General features: G+C 47.2%; 1 protein-coding gene across 1 annotated transcript in view; it reads left to right on the forward strand.

Annotated features, from left to right (window-relative positions):
- The window catches only part of ADAMTS17 (ADAM metallopeptidase with thrombospondin type 1 motif 17), a 269,363-nt gene that overhangs the window by 195,668 nt on the left and 51,891 nt on the right, over positions 1–21,804 (forward strand). Inside the window, exons 16-18 of the mRNA XM_084816449.1 lie at positions 44–118; positions 10,349–10,429; positions 21,503–21,660. Coding sequence (XP_084672575.1) covers positions 44–118; positions 10,349–10,429; positions 21,503–21,660 — 314 coding nt within the window. The remainder of the gene's footprint in view (positions 1–43; positions 119–10,348; positions 10,430–21,502; positions 21,661–21,804) is intronic.

The raw sequence follows: 21,804 nt of genomic DNA on the forward strand, positions 1-21,804 counted from the left end.
TTGCTTTAACTAAACCCATACCAATTCCTTTTTTTTTCCTCAGTATCCAATAGTCAATGTAAGAAGGTTTCCACATGTGTGATGGCAAAGGCAAAGGCAGTTCCCAAGTGTTTCTCGTGTAAGACACCGGGTTGCTCTGTGTGGTGCTCTGGGTAGATGATATCTGGTGTTGGGTCTCTCTCCGTCTCCTCTTGTTGGATCAAAATATGAAAACAGCATCATGCTCAAAAGAAAAATCTGTGGATAAATTTGAAATCCCTTTGCATAGATACCGTACAACTTGCTGGGGTTACAAATAGACTACACAAGTCGTTTCTTTATAAGGATCTGTTAGCTCTCCTCTGAGAAAATCACATCTTGGAAAGTCAATTATCCGAGCTCTCTGCTTCGGTTCTCCTAATGCAGCTCCGACTTTTAGAGTCAGATGTTTTCTGCTATTCTGGCTTTCCACCCTAAAAATAGATAAAGGTAAAGGTAAAGGTGTCCCCGGCCAGTGGTGTCGGACTCTAGGGGGTGGTGCTCATCTCCATTTCTAAGCCGAAGAGCCAGCGCTGTCCGAAGACGCTTCCGTGGTCATGTGGCTGGCATGACTGAACACCGAGGTAACGGAACGCTGTTACCTTTCCCGCCGAGGCGGTACCTATTTATCGACTTGCAATTTCTTGCTTTCGAGCTGCTAGGTTGGCAGGAGCTGGAACTGAAGATGGGAGCTCACTCCGTCACGCGGCAGTCGGGTCTCGAACTGCTGTCCTGCCGACCTTCCGGTCTGCAGTTCAGCGTCTTAACCACTAAGCCACCGCGGTCCCTTTAAAAATAGATAGGGTAGGCTGTTGGCTTATGGCTTTCTCCCGAGCAGCCAGGCCGCTATGTATTCCTGACCAAAAGTGTGAGTGCGCCCAATGCTGACTTCAGGTTTTTGAGGGCCCTTGGGCAAGAAACCCTCAAGGGACACCCTCCTGTGGTGAGCCTGCCTTCGCACCACCACTGTCCCCAGCTCCTGTTGCTCCTCCTTCTCTTTCTCATCATTGCACCCCCTTGCTTGCTTGACAGGCAAAGAGAGCCAATGAGCAAGTAGGCAGTGACATCTACTGCTCCTCCTTCTAACCACCAGAGAGCCAGTGTGGTGTAGTGGCTAGAGTGTTGGACTGGGAGCCGGGAGCCTGGGTTCTAGAGTGTTGGGCTAGGAGTCAGGAGACTGGGTTCTAGAGTGTTGGACTGGGAGCCAGGAGACTGGGTTCTAGAGTGTTGGGCTAGGAGTCGGGAGACTGGGTTCTAGAGTGTAGGACTGTGAGCCGGGAGACTGGGTTCTAGAGTGTTGGGCTAGGAGTTGGAGACTGGGTTCTAGAGTGTTGGACTGGGAGCCGGGAGACTGGGTTCTAGAGTGTTGGACTGGGAGTCGGGAGACTGGGTTCTAGAGTGTTGGGCTAGGAGTCGGGAGACTGGGTTCTAGAGTGTTGGACTGGGAGCCGGGAGACTGGGTTCTAGAGTGTTGGGCTAGGAGTTGGGAGACTGGGTTCTAGAGTGTTGGACTGGGAGCCGGGAGACTGGGTTCTAGAGTGTTGGGCTAGGAGTCGGGAGACTGGGTTCTAGAGTGTTGGACTGGGAGCCGGGAGACTGGGTTCTAGAGTGTTGGTCTAGGAGTTGGGAGACTGGGTTCTAGAGTGTTGGACTGGGAGCTGGGAGACTGGGTTCTAGAGTGTTGGACTGGGAGTCGGGAGACTGGGTTCTAGAGTGTTGGACTGGGAGCCGGGAGACTGGGTTCTAGAGTGTTGGGCTAGGAGTTGGGAGACTGGGTTCTAGAGTGTTGGACTAGGAGCCGGGAGACTGGGTTCTAGAGTGTTGGACTGGGAGTCAGGAGATCCGGGTTCTAGTCCTCACTCATCCATGGAAGCTCACTGGGTGACTTTGGGCCAGTCACAGACTCTCAGCCCAACCCACCTCACAGGGTTGTTGTTGTGAGGGTAAAATGGAGGAAGAGGAGGAGGATTACGTATGCCGCCTTGGGTTCCTTGAGGAGGAAAAAAGGCGGGATACAAATGTAATAAATAAATATATAATAAATGAATAAATCAGCCACCACCACTGTCTGGGCCAGAGCGAAATGCAGGTGAACAAGCAGGTTGCAATGATGAAGAGGAGGAGCAACTCCAGGGGCCTCTTGTCAGTGGGCCTCTGCTGGGATATACGTCCTCAACAGATCCCCAACTATGCCCACCCTTGACACCAGTCCTGAGTGCACCCATTCAGGGCAACTGGCGTATAAATCCTTAGCTGATTATACTGAGGGCATGTGATTTTCAAATTTGGGCACAGGAAAACTGCATTGTTGAGAGGAACAGCCATATAATCTGGAGAATTTCACGTGCAGATGGCTTCATTAAGTGAAATCTAACTGGTCAACAGTGAACACCGTTCAGCTCCTGGCTGCTCCTTTTGTTATGTCTCGGACCTGTTCTGAGCAGCTACATTTCCATAGTGGATCAGCGCCACAATTGGCGCTGACTGGTGATCTCCAGCAGAAACAGCGAAAATGGAATGTGCCATGGAGAAGACAACCTACCTTTAGCCCAAGGTATTCCAAGGGTGGTGTACATTATGATATTAGAAGTTTAGCTGTAGGTGAATCTCCATTTTCATTTAAAAACAAAAAAAGCACATTTCTAGCTCTTATGCATATAGGCACACGATAGCATGGGCAGTGCCTAGTGAAGCCAGAGGGATTCCCACTGAAAGCTTCTAGTCCATGTGGAGGTGCCCTACACATCTCTTGGTCCATAACTTGTGTAGCCAACAAGCTTAATTGATTCCATCCACCCCGCCCAGCTCAGTGCCCTTCCTCGTGTTCTGCATTCACAGCCACAACAACTAGAGTTAGGACATAGGAAGAGCCGTGCTGGATCAGACCAAGAGTCCATCTCATCCAGCATTCTGTTTGCACAGCTGACTACCGGCTGCCCATGGGAAACCCACAAGTAGGACATGAATGCAACAGAACCCTTCCGCTCATGATCCCAAGCAACTGATGTACATAGGCATACTGCCTCTGATACTGGAGGTATCATATAGTCATCATTAGTAGCCATTCATAGCCTTCTCCTCCATGCATTTATCTAACCCCCTTTTAAAGCCATCCATATTGGTGGAGGTAGCACATAGCCATCAGGACTAGTAGCCATTGATAGCCTTTTCATCCAGGAATTTGTCCACCACCACTCCTTTTAAAGCCATCCATATTGGTGGCCATCACTACATCTTGTGGTAGCAAATTCCCTAGTTTAGCTATGCACTGGGTCAAGAAGCCCTTCCTTTTATCTGCCCTGAATCTCCCACCAATCAGCTTCATGGGATGTCCCCTGGTTCTAGTATTATGAGACAGGGAGTTCTCCTGGCAATCTACTAAGCGAGCGCTGGATGCGGTTGCAGGACTGCAGCAGCTGACATCCGCAGGCCTCGTCTGATCTCATAAGCTAAGCAGGGACAGCCCTGGTTAGTACTTGGATGGGGGACTGCCAGGGAATCAGGCTTCCTGCACTGAGCAGGGGTTGGACTCGATGGCCTTGTAGGCCCCTTCCAACCTTATGATTCTATGAGATCTATGATGCCCAGTAACCTTGGCCTATGCTGCCTCTATGTTACCTGCCCCCTGCCCCAACCACTTCGGGTGGGATTGTAGGCAGTCCCACATGCGCAAAGGCACTGTGGATTGGTTGCTCTAAAGGACGTTTTGCTCTCTGTTGCAACGGATCTTCAAATCCTACATCAGTAGAGTAAGGCTTACTTCTCCATAGCTTTCAGTTTGGAAGCTGACGTTTATTTGGTTCCACCCAACTTGCAACATGCAGTAGAAGAAAATGGAAGGTTCTGTGCACATTCACTAGCACTTATAGCCACAGTATAGCATCTACTTCACTCAAGAGGTCATCTTCCCAAAAGATCCATACTAGCTATTTGGTAGTCTAGTCACAATACTGAAAAGGATGCTAACATCTGTTTTCACCGTCTGGGGAAAATAACTTTTCCTAGTAATAGGAACCCCTCAATGAGTTTGCTTTTTTCTTCTGCTGGTTCTTTCCACACTTTTCAGTGAAAATGCATCAGCGGTTATCCTCCCCATATTAATGTTCCTAGTGACAAAGGCGCTTGTATTCTTTCCCTCCCTCCCTCCCTCCCTCCCTTTCAGTTCAGGTGTCTCCTCTAAATTGAGATCTACCATATAATTTATATGCAGGATTCTCTTCAATCACAGATATTCATTCCTGGGGCATTACTGTAACCCAGACTATCCAAAAAGATCGTTGCATGCCAAAGAGAGAGGGTAATTCCCACAGTGGAGCGCACCTGTGCACAGCGCTATGAATGACCAAATAATGACATGCTCCTAGAAGTCATCCTTAGAACAAAAGTTATCTTGAGTTAATGGGTGAAAGAATGGAAGATTATCCTGATCTGGCACAATTGCCTTACATTGGATACTGCCCACCTTAACTTAAAAACAGAACAAAGGGCATTTAGTGAGGAGACGCCCTGGAGGGTCATGGCGTCGTGTAAAGAGCCAGCAAACTTCTGTGAAGGAGTAATCTCCATCGCAGGATAAAAGCTCCATGTGAAGAAAGCCTTGGTGATACCTGCACCCCACTGCCAGAATAACACTGGAGATCAAGAAAGCCTTGCTGATCGTTCTGGTGGGGAAACTGCAGTTACAAGCTGTTAAAAGAATTGCGGCTTGTGCATAACGGAGAAGGTATCAGTGCAGCATTTCTCCAAAGCTGGAAAGCTTATTTCGATCAATGTATTAGACCCTTGAGAAGCAACGTATTAAATGAATTCTAAAGTCCAGGAGGGTGATGGCGGAAATGTTATCTTAACATTTGTCACAAGTCTGCATGCATATGTAGTGCATTTGTTGAATTTGCAACAGGATTAGGTTTCTGTAATCTGCTATTCCTGAAAAGCTGGCCTAAAAAGGCCAGCCACTTTTTCCTCTGGAGGAACATGCCCATGAGAACCCTGCAAAAAGCACAGGTCCTATAGTGGTGGCAAGCTGTTTCACGCATTACACTGTAACAAACATTCACCTAGGAGGTGCAGTCAACCCCGACCCTCTGGCGAGTTCACCGATGGGACATGGGTGGTGTCAAACCCCCATTTGCCAGAGTGACACTTCACATTTTCAGCTGTGCACTGAAGCTGGACTCAAATGATAGGTTTTTGTTTAAAGAGATTTGGGTGAGGTTTCACTTCCTATGGTGTGCACTGTTATCCTCAAATTGTCAACTGGCGGCTGAGGATGTGAAGAGTAGCTGCCTTCAAGGTCAATTAAGGCACAATCCTATGCATGTTTAGACAGAAAAAAGCCCTACAATTCCCAGCATCTCCCAGCCAGCCATGCTGGCTGGGGAATGCTGGGAGTTGTAGGACTTTTATCTGTCTGACATGCACGGGACTGCACACTTAGGAGTTCACCCCTGAAGTGAGACTTGAACCAGGAATGTTGTTCTAACCACTAAACTTTGAAAACATTAAAAATATCATAATTCCATAATAGCCTATAGACATGCTTATATTCTGGGAGAACCAGCTAGCAGTTGTCCAAGACAGTAATGAAATTGTACAAGTGTCTTGTACTGGCAGATGCATCCTGGTTAATTAATGTTGACTGTACCTGAGATTCTCTAAAGAAAGCATTTGAGGGCCAACCAAGTCAGGACAGTAACCATGTCACTGGCAGCCACGTCATTTGGGAAAATAATTAGTTGCAGCCGTGGGGTGATTTTTATCGGGACCCCAGCACATGAGAAGGGGAGCTTTAACCCTTTCCCCCACCCACCCATGACCCAAGGAAAATCCCTCCCACCATGTGTACTATTAGCCCCAGAGGCTTTCCTCCATCCTGGAACTAATAGCAGGCACAGGTGGGAGGTTTTCATTGGGACCGTGGTGGGGGAGGAAAGGGTTAAACCTCCCCTCCCTGCATGCTGCAGCCTTAACAAAAACTGATGGCTGCTATTTAGTTTTCTTTATCCACTGACATGGTTTGCATAGGTTTGGCCCTAAGACCATAGATGCACATTTTTTTTTTTCCAGAGATAAAATCTGAATTTTCCCCAAGTCCCATCTGAATGAACATACCATGAAACAGAAGACACTGCAGAGGAAAAGTAATCCTCATTTGTGTAACTGTGAGCTAATACAGCAATTGGAATTAGATTTGAATAAAATTGAATACAACATTGATTGGACGTCTGAATCAACAGCTTGGCTTTCCTGTGTAAACGTTTTTTTAATGGCAAAGAAGAAAGAGGTTTACATTTCAAATATGGCGAGTTACCTGTATTTGGGAAATGTTTCTATTTTGATTGATTTCCCAGTTTCTTCTGAACACTGATAATGTTTGAGTATGTCCAGCAGGATGAATCATTCCATGCCATAAACTTAGGTGGAGCTGGATTGCTCCAAGATCTTAAAGGGCGTTCTAGCCTGGAAGCCACAGAAGCCTCAGCAAAACATTGTATGGGTTAATTCTATTGGGTTTTTTAAAAACATGAGATAATGCCCTGTACGTTTGGGGTATGTTCCAAAATGTCATCCTAACCTTGGTGACAGGGTGTGATTGTGGGGTGTGTAGTGCCTTGTTATTAATCACTTGTCTCCTGTGTGTTCATGTCTCGGTGGTTGGGTCTTGATGTCAATGCATGAGTTTTCGCCAAGTTATTTTTGCTCTTATATAGAGCATGGTGATTGCAAAGCAATTTTAGTATCTTGAGTCAGACAGCAACAAAATCCCCAACGCCAAGCTGTGTGTCAGACATGTGTTTGTTTTAACGAATAGGGATTACATAACTGTGGTTAAGAAAACAAAACAGCGCTGCCACCACAGGCAGGACAATTATCATTGCAACGTGCTTTGTAATCACTGAATGCCGAATCCATCCAGCTGGCTTCCACGGGAATCTCTATCCAGAGACTCCTGCTGCCACTGTGTTTTCAGCTTTCCCTCGGGGGGTGTCTGTTTCTCTTGGTAACCTGAGAAGAGGAGGAGAAAATGAAAAACGCTCTACACGGTCAGGTGGGAAGATCCAGTAACATGGAACTGTTAATGGGTTAGGAGAGTAAGGGGAGAATAAAAAGGGAAAACTAAGAATGCACATTGAAATCTGTGCCTTTGGGTCATATCACTTTCCTACACGTTGCCTCTGGCAGAAGCCATATGAACAGTTCTACAAGGGCTGGGAACGAAGATTTGCAAGACATCATCCAATGGGTTGACCCCACAGGAGATGCTGCAGTTTTAAGTCCATGGCCTCTAACAACAGCTCTAGGCTCTGTGCAAGCCAAAGTGAATGATCAGAATCAGAGATCACTGATACAGGGTTGTTCTTTGAAATCAACAACTCTTTATTTACCAGGGCTGGAACAACCATACAGTCTCTCTGGTTAAGTGTTCAGCTCACGAACCTCTTAATTTCTTTAGCATTTTTAAAGACCTTCACCATGATTGCTGTTCCTTTGAAGCAGTCTTTACTTATATACTTTTTATTTTATTACATTTTTATTCCACCCTTCCTCCAAGGAGCACAAGGTGTGGCATACATGGTTCTCTTCCCCCTCACATACACACACATGTTATCCTCGCAACAATCCTGTGAAGTAGTTTAGGATGAGAAATAGAGACTGGCCCATCATCACCCAGGGAGCTTCATGACTGAGTGAGGATTTGAACCCAGGTCTCCTCAATCCAAGTCTGACACTCTAACCACTACACCACACTGGCTGTTTGCACAAGCAGACCTTTGCTTTGCACTTTGTGTCAGTGTTAAGTTACAGACAAAATAAACACAAATCACTTTCACATTCATTTTAATTGTTGCTTCCAACCAAGGGACCCTGGGAATTGTAGTACAGTGAAAGCTCCTAGGGACATCCAAATAATTCCCAGCAGCCTCATGATATTGCATCTCCAAGATTCTTCTGGGGGAAGTGAAGATAGTTAAACAAGTTTTTTCCCAATTTGAATTTGTGGTGTACATATGCCCTTTAGCAACCTCTTTAACACTTTTTAACCTCTGATTTGTTTGCATGTTCAGAGAGTGATTTGGAAAACAACACAAGTTAAAATGGGGAGGGAGGGAAATCTAGTAATTTCAATCTCGACTCACTTCCTTTTCATCCAGAATATCGGATGATTTAAAGAATAATAACCAAAATGTGGAATAATAATAAAATAGTGGAGAGTGGGTGTCCTTATGTCTATAAGGTCCCAGGTTTGATCCCTTGCATCTCCAGTGGAAAAGATCTCGGGTAGTGAGGCTGGGAAGGACTGCTGCCTGGAACCTTAAAAAGGTCCTTCCAGTCAAAAGGGTTGATGCAGGGCGAGATGGGCTGTTGATGCAACTCTGTATGAGAGACCTAGAGCACAACACTGCACCAGTAGGTTACTAAGGGCGCGATCCTATGCAGATAGGTGGCTGCCTCTGAACTTGGAGGTGACCGCCTATCCAATGCAGGGCAGGAGAAGCATGGAGGGGATCATTCCCTCCATGCTCCTCCTGTCCTGCATTTTCAGCTAGACAGCCGATTTCGGCTGTCTGGGTGCGGGAGGGCCGAGCAGGGGAGGAGGCTGCTGGACGACACATTGGATGTGTAGTGCCAGCATTTCCGCCCTCCCCACCCCAGAACGCCCCCTGGCACACCCTGTTTCAGCCGCTCCACACTCCTCTTGTGAGTGTGGAGGATGGGGCTTCTCCATGCTGCCCGCGAGGCAGCGTGGAAGGGGGGAAAGGCCGGTTCCTGGAAAACAAGATATCCTATGGCCATCTAGCCGCTGACTAGCGGCCATAGGATTGCTCCCTCCAGTTCGGCACAGCAATTAGTGCTGTGCCAAAAATTTCAACTCTTCCATTTCTGGTATTTCATGGGGCAAAACAAAAGCCCTGGAGAAAGACCCTGGGAGGGGTGAGAATTTTGTAGTATTTTCTCCTTGGGGAGGGAGACAGGGTTTCACATACCTTTTTAAGTGCAGGCAATTCTTGAGGGGTCTTCTATTTTTTATTTTTTTAAAAACACCCCCTGCACTTGCAAGAGCCCAGGACTCTTCTCCAGTGCAGCAGTTCTTTCTGAACTCCCAGGAGACAATGTGACCTTGCCCTCTCCAATAGGCATTCAGGAAGAACTCCCGGCTGAAGGCGAGTCCTGGGCACCTGCAAGTGAAGGGGGTGTTTTTAAAAAAATAAAAAATAGAAAGAAGGAAGGCCCCTCAAGAACCACCTACTCTTAAAAAAAGGTATGTGGAAAACCTGTCCCAGCCCCCAAGGAGAAAATTCTCCAAAATTCTCCCCCTCACTGTGAAAGAGGCAGAAAAACAATGCCTGTTTCTCAGGGAGAGAAAAGGTTCCTGAAAATAGGGGGCAGGATTTGACTAATAATAATAATAATAACAACAACAACAACAACAAGTGCAGTGGTGCCAGTTGGTTTAGAATTATACACTATCGGTCAGAATTTCAAAGCAACTATATCAGTTATGCTGCCCTATTTAACAACAACTTTAACAGTTACGTGTATAGTTATGTCTCCGTATCCCCGGTGTCTCTCCATTTTGACTAAATGAGGTCTTCATTAGGCATTCCTGTAGATCTAACAAGTACAGTAACAATTTACAATAATAGATCACGTAACAAAAAAAATTACACTTCCTGAATAAACAATTTCTAACAATGGCATACTGGTCTTGATAAAGCCAAAATAGCCTTCTTTATTAATTGGTTGAAGGTGAGGTACTCCCTGATTTTTGCAGCTCACCCTTCCCAAAATGTGTGAATACTCCCCAGACCAGTCACCAAACAACCGACGCTGCCACAGTGTTCTTGTACCTCATGTGTGTACGCGCATGTGATATATGGAGCAGAGTTTCTTGCAAACAAAAATGACCGGTGAATAACGTGAGCAAGGAGGTGTGGTAGCTGAAACACACAGGGGTTCCTTGCCTGTGTCAACAAGAGTTGTTGATTCAGGATAACAAGCCCATGTCTACAAGTACTGAAGCAACTTTATGTGGCTCTGATCATGTAAGCAAGCACAAAGCACATAAACAAGCTGGAATTTGGTCTGTCATAGTTTCAGTCATGTAGAGGCCTATTTATAGTGCGTGTACACAGATTTTCTTCCTCCTCTTCAGGTTCATGGCACTGAGACTTGCATGCCATCACATGTCATCAAATGTCAACTGGAGTTTTAAACATGATTATAATTATCAATTCCATATGCTAAATTATGAGGATCCATTGCCTATTTTCTTATTGATTTACCTTTTGAGTTACTACGATCCATATGTTCCTTTTATTTGCCCTAGGTTATATCGAAGCAGCAGTGATCCCTGCGGGGGCACGACGGATTCGTGTGATGGAGGATAAACCGGCCCACAGTTTTCTGGGTAAAAAAAAAAAAAAGAGAGAGAGAGAGAGAGAGCGCATGGGGGCGGAGGAGAGCAAGAGACTGGTGGCTTGATTTTACTCTTAAACGTGTGCTCTCATCTTGCTATTCTTTAAGACAGTGATGGGGGATATGTGGCCCTCCAACTGTTGTTTGACTGCAACTACCAAGAGCCCCAGCTAGCATGTCCAATGGCAAGGCATGAAAGCAGCTGTAGTAAACTCTAGGGCCAAGCATCCCACATCCCTCCTTTAAGGCAATGTCAATGATTTGGGGAAGATGAAACATTGGCTGCCATAACTGACTGTCAATGGCCATTTCTACTGGAACTCTCATCATTCCAAGGCCTTCTTTTAGAGTTGATAAATGTGGGATGATTTTGGAAGAAAGAGTCTTGGATATACATACAGTAATAGCTACAGCTATAACAGCTTTGGCATTTACTACTATTATTGTTGTTGATTGATGATTCATTCATTTCATTTATTATACTCCTATACCGCCCCATAGCTGTCCTAAGGTAGATCGAGTCTTGGCTGTTTGTAAGCAAATACAGGGAGCAATGCAGTAGAAGAGTCAAGTTGGCAAGCAAATAGTCAAGCGCACAGGTTTCAGTCCAAGGAGGTTTAGGCAAAGGCAGGAGTGGTCAAAATGCAGGCAGAGGTCAAAACGCAGGCAGGCCAGCTGGCCGGCCATGGGGATTAGGGTGTACAAAACCCCGCTTACCTGGCTCCGTAGGTGGGGGGAGGCGCTCCGTCCCTCCCCCCGGAATCCTCACTGGGGGGGGAAGGCGCTCTGTGCCTCCCCCCCCCCGGAATCCTGGCCGGCCGGCTCCGGCTGCCCGCAGCCAGACATCCGGCCTCTGGGCAGCCCTGCAGGGACGCAAATGGCGGCTGTCGTAGCCACCGTCATTTGCATCCCTGCAGTGAGCCGTGATAGGCTATGTAAGGATTTATGTAGCCTATCACGGCTGAAGAAGGAGGAAGCGAATGGCGGCCGCAGGACGGCCGCCATTCGCACAGCAGTGCGGGCAGGAGCAGGTAAGTGCTCCGTTTCACATGCCTTTCATGGGGTGGGGGGCAGGGGCTTCATTCCACAACGGGTTTCGGGCGGCCGAATGCACTGGCATTCGGCCTCACCGAGATCCATCACGGAATTCTCTGACATCCCTAATGGGGATCAGGCAGCAGCAGGAGTAGACAAGGTAACAAGCAAGAGGTCAATCACAGTAAATCAGTCAGGTATGTTCCACAGTCCAGAAGCAGGGTCTCTGAGCAGTCCAAAAGGTCAGGAAACAGCACATCCATCACAGGACACGGTTCAGGGGGCAAGGCACATGGCAGAGGCTGGATGGACCAAGTTATTCCAGCATTGACTAGGTTTCTAGTGAAGGCTTTTACGCCCAAAGCCAGCAGGACCCCACCCAGAGTGCAGCTGCAGCAATCAGCACTCCCTTTCCAGAGCCTACTCCTGAGGAGTCCCTTTCTCCTGAGAAGACCTTTTCTGGAGGTGAGCGCGCCTTCGCACAGGAGTCCTGCTAGCCTGTCACTTGAGGCATGAGCACAACGCTCCCGGGGATCGGGGTGGCTCAGCCTCTGCCTCAGAGGCAGAGTCCCTCTCTCCTGAACAGGATGGCCCTGCAGCCACCTCCCCAGAGGGTTCAGGCTCCTGTGGGTCTGGTGGCAGTCCCTGGTCTGGGGCACCCTGGGCTTCTGGGGCCTCTAGCTCCTCCTCTGAGGAGGACTCCTCCAGTTGGGGTATGACAATAGCCAAAGCTCTCTGGGCAGTTCACAAAGATTAAAAACCATTTAACAATACATTACGAAGTGCAAAACCATTTACATAAAAGCATATAAACAGGTAGCACACACAGAGACAACATATATCTAAAAACAAATGTTTAGCAATCATAGAACCATAGGGTTGGAAGGGGCCTACGAGACCGTCGAGTCCAACCCCCTGCTCAGTGCAGGAAGCCTGATTCCCAGACGGTTTCCCATCCAAGTACTGACCAAGGCTGACCCTGCTTAGCTTCCAAGATTAGATGAGATCAGGCGCATCCAGCCCTTTCCTCTCAACCAAAGACAATTCCCAACCTGATTCAAAACTCATTATATGCTGCCAAATGCCTGAAAGCAGTTTTAACCTGGTGCCGAAAATATAACAATGTTGGTGCCAAGCATCATCGATAATGATGGTACTGAGGAGGAGGAGGAAAAGGAGGTTATTATCAGTATTGATGCTGATAATAATACAAGTGGGACCTGCCCCAAACTGTTATAGTATATTCCTACCTTCCGTTCAGTGGTCATGTTCAGGGATCCAGCTGGCCAGCCATGCCATCCTACAGGATATTGTATAAATTGTAAGGTGCTCAAGCTGACCACTCCACTCCCCCACATCCGCATGTTTTCTGTTTTTCTTTTCTGAGATTACTCAGTCCTCATTTTAGAGGGTTGCCGCCTGAGGTGCTTGGTTTTTAAAATATTTTTTCTACTTCTGCAAACATCAGGGTTTCCCAGGTCGTACTGTTTCCTCGCTCTTGTCTGCCAGTGGTAGGGGTGGATGAAAGTCACTTACCTGTCCTCGAAGGACATTCGCGGTGGGGGGGAGGCGCTTCGCTGGTCCCCCCGCGAAGTTCAGGCCGGGGGGAGGCTTCCCGCCTCGGCCCGGCCGAAATTCAGGCCGGGGGGGAGGCTTCCCGCCTCGCCCGGCCGCGAACGCGAAAGTTAAAAAAAAAAACAAAACGCCCCCTGATAGGCTACGTGACGATTCACGTAGCCTATCACGGCTAGATCTGCAAAGTCAGCCGTGATAGGCTACGTCAATCGTCACGTAGCCTATCACGGCTGACTTTAAAAAAAAAAAAAAAGCGTGTACGCTAATGGCGGCCCCCATAGGGAGCCGCCATTCGCGTTCCTTATTTAGTCGCTGTAGTCTACGTAAATGTTTACGTAGACTACGGCGAAAATAAGGGCAACGCAAATAGCTTAAAAAATGTTTACGTAGACTACAGCGACCAAATAAGGAACGGGAATGGCGGCTCCCTATGGGGGCCGCCATTATCCGTACACACTTTTTTTTTTTTTAAAGTCACCCGTGATAGGCTACGTGACGATTGACGTAGCCTATCACGGCTGACTTTGCAAATCTAGCCGTGATAGGCTACGTGAATCGTCACGTAGCCTATCAGGGGGCATGTTTTTTTTTTTCTTTCATTGCAATGGCGGCGGCGGCAGCCAGTCGAAAGACCGGCTGCCGCTCCCGCCCCGCTCGAACACCCGCCGAACCACCGGCCAGACCCGCTGCCGGGAGGGACATTGGGCGAAGGTAAGTCCCGTCCCGGGGGGGGTGCGGGGTGCGGGGGGGTGCGGAGGATTTCTCCCCGAAACTTGTTCGGGGGGCCGAACACGTTGGCGCTCGGCCCCCCGAAGTTTCGGGGAGAAATTCTCCGCCAACCCTAGCCAGTGGCCCTGTTATGGCTCCATTTCTGTCAGCACGTACCACCTGAGTTCGCTGTTAGGAGGAGTGATTGTGCCATCCATGTGTTTATCAGTGGGGTAGTGGGAAATGTTGAAGTGCTGGTGCTCGTCATGACAATCCCCATAGCCACGGTAGCCAAAAATTCAGGCTGCCGTGTTGATTCATATCAACAACTGTGTTGATTCATATCAACTGCTTCCTCTAGCAGTTTTCATCTCTACCAGGAGCAAGTCTTTTGTAAAGCTTAATTGCCCCTTCAAGACCTAGCCATCGCAGAATACTTTACATTACAAGAGGGAATAATATACTGGTGCTGGGACAATTCATTTCCCATTTCTACTGTGAGGATTGCAGCTAAGCTTGGAGGGAACAAGGAAGTCTGAGGGTGTGGCGGACGATGTCACCATCCTTGCTCATCAAAAAGTGCCAGCATTGTATCCTTACGAGCCCTGGCTTAGCCCTGGCTAGACCATAGGGATCTATCAGAAATTTGTTTCAGTTTGATTTACCCAGTTCTCACCTTCCGGACTGAACACGGACTTGGACGAAACGTGCAAAGTCTGTACATTTCCAAGTTTGTAATGTGATTCCCAGGACATACCCTGGACCTGTTTTTTGCTGTTGGGTGGATGAGGGATAATCTGGTTTTGAGGGGTGTTTCAACAACCCCATTGTCATGGTCAGATCATTTCCTTGTGAAGTTTGGATTGGCAGTAGCAGATCCTCCCTGCAGGGGTTGGGGACCAATTAAGATGGTCTGCCCCCAGAGACTTATGGAATCTGATGAATTCCTGAATGCTGTGGGGGATTTCCAGCTGATAGGGCTGGTGATTCGGTCAAGGCGCTGGTCTCACTATGGAATGGTGAGATGGGAAGGGCCATCGATACAGTCGTGAGATGGGAAGGGCCATCGATACAATCCCAAGCGCCCATTCTGATGCTGTAGAGCCCGTAATTCACCTTGGTTTACAGAAGATCTACGGGCAATGAAACAGGCTGGATGCCAGCTAGAGTGCAGGTAGCGCAGGTCTCGGAGCGAGTATGATCGCCGATTAGCAAAGACTCTTTGTTGTACCTATTATACGGCAGTGAGGATGGCAAAAAAAATCTTACTATAATCTATTATTTCATCCTCGAAATGTCACCCAGCAGAATTGTTCCGAGTGGTGAAGGGCCTGTTGGGATCTTGCTCAGGCTCAGAGAAACTGGGATTGGAACCCTCGGTCATCTGCTGTGATATGTTTGCTAGGCACTTCAAGGAGAAAGTTGCTCATATTCGCTCAGAACTTGACGCCACAGTTATTGCGGAGTCTGGGGAGGTGTCCAGTGTTCTGTCTGGTTGTGTTTCCTGGGATCAGTTTCAGTTGTTGCAGCCTGATGATGTGGACAAGACGCTTGAATCGGTCCGGCCCACCACATGTAAGCTTGACCCTCGCCCATCTTGGCTAATACGATCTAGCAGGGGTGGAGTGGCTGGATGGGTCCAGGTCGTGGTAAATGCTTCACTCTGTCGGGGGGGGGGAGGTTCCTGCTGCCTTGAAAGAGGCTGTAGTGCACCCTCTCCTGAAGAGGCCCCCCTGGACCCAGAGGTGTGTGAGAACTATCGCCCCATTGCCAATATCCCCTTTTTGGGCAAGGTGCTTGAGCGTGTTGTGGCTGGGCAGCTTCAGGTGTTCTTGGAGGACACTGATTATCTGGACCCATTTCAGTCTGGTTTCAGGCCAGGGTACGGCACTGAAACAGCCTTGGTTGCTCTGACTGACAACCTACTCCGGGTGAAAGACAGGGGGAGTGCCACCCTGTTGATCTTCCTGGATCTCTCAGCAGCTTTTGACACCATTGATCATGGTGTCTTACTGGACTGGCTCTGCGGGATGGGACTTGGGGGACACTGTGCTACAGCGGTTCTGCTCCTACCTGCAGGGCCGATTCCAGAGAGTGGTATTAGGGGATTCCTGTTCTACCCCATGGCTTTTAAGCTGTGGGGTACCACAGGGTTCTATTCTATACCCCATGCTGTTCAACATCTATATGAAGCCATTGGGAGAGGTCACTAGGAGTTTTGGGGTGGGGTGTCACCAGAATGCTAATGATACTGAGCTCTATTTCTTCTTGTCGTTGGAGTCAGCTGGGGCGGTGAAGGTGCTGGACCAGTGCCTGAAGGCTGTAATGGGTTGGATGAGGGCCAATAAACTGAAGCTAAATCCTGACATGATGGAAGCTCTGTGGATTGGTGGTTCCTGAGTCCAGGAATTGGGTAAGCGACCTGTCCTGGATGGGGTTGCACTCCCCCTGAAGGAGCAGGTGCGTAGCTTGGGAGTACTTGAGATCCATCCCTGTCACTGGAGCCCCAGGTGGACTCCGTGGCCCGGAGCACTTGGGGCCAGCTTCGGCTGATCCGCCAGCTACGGCCTTCCCTGGACAGGGATAACCTAGCCACAGTAGCACATGCGCTGGTAACTTCCCGATTAGACTACTGCAATGCACTTTATGTGGGGCTGCCCTTCAAGATGACTGGGAAGTTGCTGCTAGTGCAAAATGCAGCAGCTAGACTGCTGGTTGGAACACTCCATAAAAACCATATAACACTGGTTTTAAAGGAATTGCACTGGCTGCCAATACACTTCTGGTCGGAATTCAAGGTTTTGGTGATGACATTTAAAGCCCTAAGCGGCTTGGGACCTCGATATTCAAGGGAGCGCGTCTCCCTATATATGCTTGCCTGAGAACTGAGCTCTGTTGGAGGGGCCCTCCTCTGTGTCCCACCAGTGTGAGACACACACTATGGTGGGACGTGAGAGAGGGCCTTCTCTGCTGTGGCACCATGGTTGTGGAATGCCCTCCACTTGGAGGCCCGATTGGCACAGACATTGGTCTCATTTTGGCGCCAAGTAAGCACGTGGCTTTTTACCAAAGACTTTGAGGGCTAAATGCATTCCCTAGCACATTGTTTAACTGTTTTAGATTTTAACTGGTTTTAGCTTGTTTAATAGTTTAATAGGTTTTTAGGTGTTTACATTATTTATTGTTTTATACTGTTTACATTGATTTTATCTGTATGCCGCCCTGAGATCTTAATGATATAGGGCAGGATAGAAATGTTTGAAGTACATAAATGAAATTTAAAGAAATGCGTATATTTGAAAGATGCATGTGAAAAAAATGTGTACGTTTGAAAAATGCACACAAACATGCTTTAAGCAATGGGAGAAGAATGTGTACATTTCAAAGATGCGCACAATTGATGCTACATTTGGAAAATACACACAAAATATGCATGGATTTTCATACAAAAAGAAAAAAACGCAGTTCGCAATCTCATACAGACTTGAGTAGGAACAAGCTTTAAGATGCAATTCGGAGAACTTCAGAGAGCTGGGGGTTTGCTGATTTACACATCCCTACTATGCCACTGGATTTACTTTGCAGAGTAAGAACAAGATCTCAGGTCCCTGCCCCAAGGAGTTCACACATTTGACACAACAGAGACAACAGAGGGAGGGAAAGGTAAACACAGAAAAAATATACTTTCATTCCATTTGCACCTAGAGATGTCTACTGCCGGGAAATCTGGCCTTTTTAGGGCTCGCCAGATTTCCACACCACCCCCAACTCAGCTTGCATTTGCAAGCTGAGCCACGGGTTTTTCCTGCAATCCAGGAGCTTTTTCCATTTTAAAAGAAAATGTGTAAATAGAAATGTGCGCAAATTATAGTTGCAAGTTGCATAAATTGTGGCCATAACTTGCGTAATTTGCACGAATTGCAGCTATAATTTGCGCAATTACACAAATTGCAGTCAAAATTTGTGCAACTTACCGTCAAAATTTGCACAAATTTGTATTTGCGCACATTTTTAAAAGCCAGAAAATCTGCCAACTGGTCCACCTCGATGCAGTTTGAGTCAGGCCAGCTCATGGGGAAATGAGGTGAAGTCCGGACAGCTGAGCTTCTGAAAGCTCAGCAAGCTCCACCCCCCAGATGGATTTCTCCAACATCCCTATTTGCACTTACTTAGGCTCAGTTTCAGCGGGAGAGGAGGACAAAGGAGTTGGACTGGAAGCATGTAGCTCCCTAGCAATAGTGAAGCTAAGGGAGTCTGGGCCTAATCCATACCTAGATGGTAGCCCCTCGTAAGCCACTCTGAGCTTTCTCAAGGGGGATCAAGATATGTGTAAGAAATGAACGAATACAGGGGCAGCAGTCTGCAGATCAGAACGCACATCTTATGTTTGATCTGCTGTAGTACAACGCTCCTGCAGCTTGGTTCAACTGCATTTTGCAACTGTGAGTGAACCTTAAGCAGAGAGAGAGATGTACTTTGTGCTTAGAAAAAAATCAGCACCAAGGAAAACCTGAGTTCTGGAACCTGTATAAATTTTGCAAGTCAAGTAAATATACATATATACGTTCGTTTTGACTAATTGATTTAGCTTCTGTTTCTCAACGGGAGAGGCAAGGAACCTCCAGCTACTGGAAATAGTCAGCCACCACTCACGACTTTTGTGATTTCACTATGCATTGCCTTTCAGGTTGATTTTCACACCCATAAGGGCTAGAAACTTGCTTTTAAAAAAAAATGAAAGCAGAGATTCTTAAAAAGCTGCATCCTCTGCCTAATACCACTTTTAAAGGATTTCCTCCTCTAAAAGGCTGAGTAGCATCCAGGATTACAGTGTGCCATTCTTCGATCTCTTGCCTGCTCCTGCCTTCATTTCTGCTTACACGGCAGCCAGGTTCTTTCTCCTTTTTTTTTTGGACTAAAATTACGCCTACTCGGAAGACTTTGAAATAGCAAAGCTTTGGAGAACAATAAGTGCCAGTGTTCTGGAGTATTGCTTTTGGAAGCCAGCTTTTTTATTTGTCTTGGTTGGGTTAATTTGGACGCTTACTGTCAGCAAAGTGTTGTCAGCGAAGACAGACATAATATAAAAAGAGCATTCGCATCACATCCGCAGGGCAAGCCCAGCTTCCTCCTGGTTCAGCAGCTGAAAAGATAAATGGGCATACCAGTGAATCAAATACTGGTTTAGCTGGCAGCCTTGTCTCCTACCCACCCCACCCCCTCCCTGCTCTTTGCCTTTAAAAAAAGAAAATTCTGCATGAACATTCATTCATGCGTCTGTTCATTTCTTGTCTCGTTATCTCTTTTTTTAATCTCTTTTTTTTAAGGCCAAAACCCCTCCAGGGACGGGAGGGAGATGGGGGGGTGACATCACAGCAGGCTAGCCAGTTACCATTACGCACAGCTAGTTTTTGCTTCAGACTTGCAGAACTGATTCCCTCACACCAAACCCCAAAGAGCTTGCCTTTGGAGAGGCACAGGTTTGTTTGAAGTGGACACAGCGAATGTCTTCCAGAGCAGCCTCACCGCATCAAAAGTGTTTCATCTGTTTACCCTTAGTGTGAAAAATATCACAGTGGTTTTGCATGCTACTGTTATAAACAATTTAAATGGGGCTGTATATTAAGTGTGCCTACTGAAACCCCAAACCCCTTTATATGTGTCCTCACACGTGTGTGTGTGTGTTGATAAAATTTCTATAGCGTTCTGAAATGTTTTAAAAGTAACCATAGCAAATTCTCTTAAAATACACTCTCCGCTTCCCCCCACCCCAGCTTACTCACAGATGTATCCCAAAAGCAGACTTTGGAACTGTGCTGAGAATCTTGCCCCTTTCAACCCCCCCCCCCCTATTGTAGAACCATTGTAGAAACCTCCCACTGGGTCAAGTGGAAATCACTGGGGAGCATGGCTTCTGTTTTGCCTGGCAACTGCACAGTGTTTTTCTCTGCTTCTCCGTCTTTTCCCCAACTAGAAGTTAGCTACCCATGGCTACTACTGTAGGAGGGGGGTTGGGCATGGGAGGAAAAGGGGAGATGCTTGTCAACAAAATACTCTTTAAGAGTTTTGCTTCACTATATTGCATGGACAGCAGTTCACAGATAAGCAGGGACCATTGTCTTCTAAAGAGACTTTACTATGCCTTCTAGCGCTTACTACTTCCTGAAGTGTAAAGATCTAATGCTTTTGTTATCAAAGCCTTGCAGCAAAACACGGGCTTGGATCCAACAGGGTAAGCAGGATAATTGGGAAATCAAAGTACTACAATTTCCTGCCACTGTAACTTTAATAAGGCCTGAGGTCTGTGCAAACATAGCTGTGTTTAACCTCGGAGGGATGGAGCTAATTACACAGTCTACGTTTAGGCCAAGCAGGCCTCGTTTCCACTATGAACTGGGTAGAGCGCTTTGGAAATGAACCCAGCTTCATGTTGAATTGAGTTTCCATTTGCTGGGAGCAGTTCCTTTCCACCTACGTTCATCCCACGCTGCCCGGCTTGATTGCCTTTTGCAAACCACCTTGAACAGGAAATGCCTTGCAAATATTCATTGTATCCAATAAGCCCGGAAGTGAACTGGAAGAAGTCTGAGTGGAGAGAAAGACCAGAGTTGGTGCAAAGCTTGGTGAGAACAGGCTGAACAGTGGTTGGTTCCCACCCAAGAGGAAAGGAGGTCTGAAGAAGAGTTTGGTATGAAAAAGAGTTAGGTGTGGAGAAAGATAGTGGTTGTGTTAGGGAGGTGACCTTTCTTGGGCAGTGGGGTCAGGAAGCAGGAGTAGCCTTCTGGGGAAGCCGGAGGGCTGGACTGGAGCCCAGGCAGGCCAAATCTGGCCTGCTGACCTGACATTCAACAGCCCTGACGCAGAGTGAAACTATGTATATTCCAAAGAACAGCGAAAATCAGAAAAGCATCCCATAAATGAAGCCATCTTTCAGTAGCTTTTAAGGAGTCTTTGCAGCACAGAATACTCTTCTGTGAAAGGAAATAGGTGAAATTCCGATAACTTTCCTTCTAAATAATACATAGTTTTAAATAGTCTGGTGCTTTCTTGCTTTTAAAGCTATCATTTAATTGCTCAAATAGGCTTTTCTTACCAGCAGCAGTTCCTGTATGATTGCTTTAGACAATCTTGGCATTGATTTCAATGCAAGAACATCTGACCTGGGGAAAAACCCAGTTATTCTGATCTTTATTGCTGATTCACACATTACAACGAACACCAAGGATCTAACTATAACACGGTTGGGCAACTTGTGACCCCCCCAGAGGTTTTGGTCTTGGACTAGAACTCCTATTACCCATAGTCAGCATAGCCAGTGGTGGGGGACAATAGGAGTTGTAGGCCAAAACACCTGGAGGGCCAGGCATTCCCCACCCCTGAAGTATAAGTTACACAAAAAGAGACTAAGGTGGTAGAATTCTACGTTTCAACATGCAGCTGAAAGGGAGGGACTATTTTTGAATGCTCCCCCATGTTGAAAAAACAATGCCCTTCCCTGTGTGTAGTCAACTAGCACATCAAATAGAAAGGTCTAGTGTATCGAAATGGATGGGAGGGATAACATCTCAGTAGCTTACTATGGGCGATAGTGGGCTACGGTGCTGTAAGAGCATAGGTAGCCTTCAGAATGGGATGTGCATTACAGAAGAGGGACGTCTGCCAACTTTGATTAAACTGGACCAGGGCATTCTCTCTCTGATGATTGATTTGCTACCCATTTCATTCCATGCTGTTTGATTCTTCCCAGCTTTGAAAGATTCCAGTAAGAAATCCATCAATAGCGACTGGAAAATTGAACTTCCTGGCGAGTTTCAGATCGCAGGGACAACTGTCCGGTATGTCCGAAGAGGTCTGTGGGAGAAAATCTCAGCCAAAGGACCAACTAAAATACCGCTTCATTTGATGGTAATTCGATATCTTGTCATTGCCTTTCACCAGTGTGTGCGCCATGGGGCGGGTCAGTTTTGTTGTTCTGCATTAACAGCTTCCTTCCCTCCTCAGTTACAGGGGTGATGGGCGCGTTGGTCCCAAACACAAGTAGAGCCCTCC

This window comes from Heloderma suspectum, chromosome 11 (genome assembly GCF_057233095.1).
Source record: "Heloderma suspectum isolate Gila_16-S chromosome 11, 16-S_ref, whole genome shotgun sequence".
In the NCBI taxonomy this organism is placed as follows: domain Eukaryota; kingdom Metazoa; phylum Chordata; class Lepidosauria; order Squamata; family Helodermatidae; genus Heloderma; species Heloderma suspectum.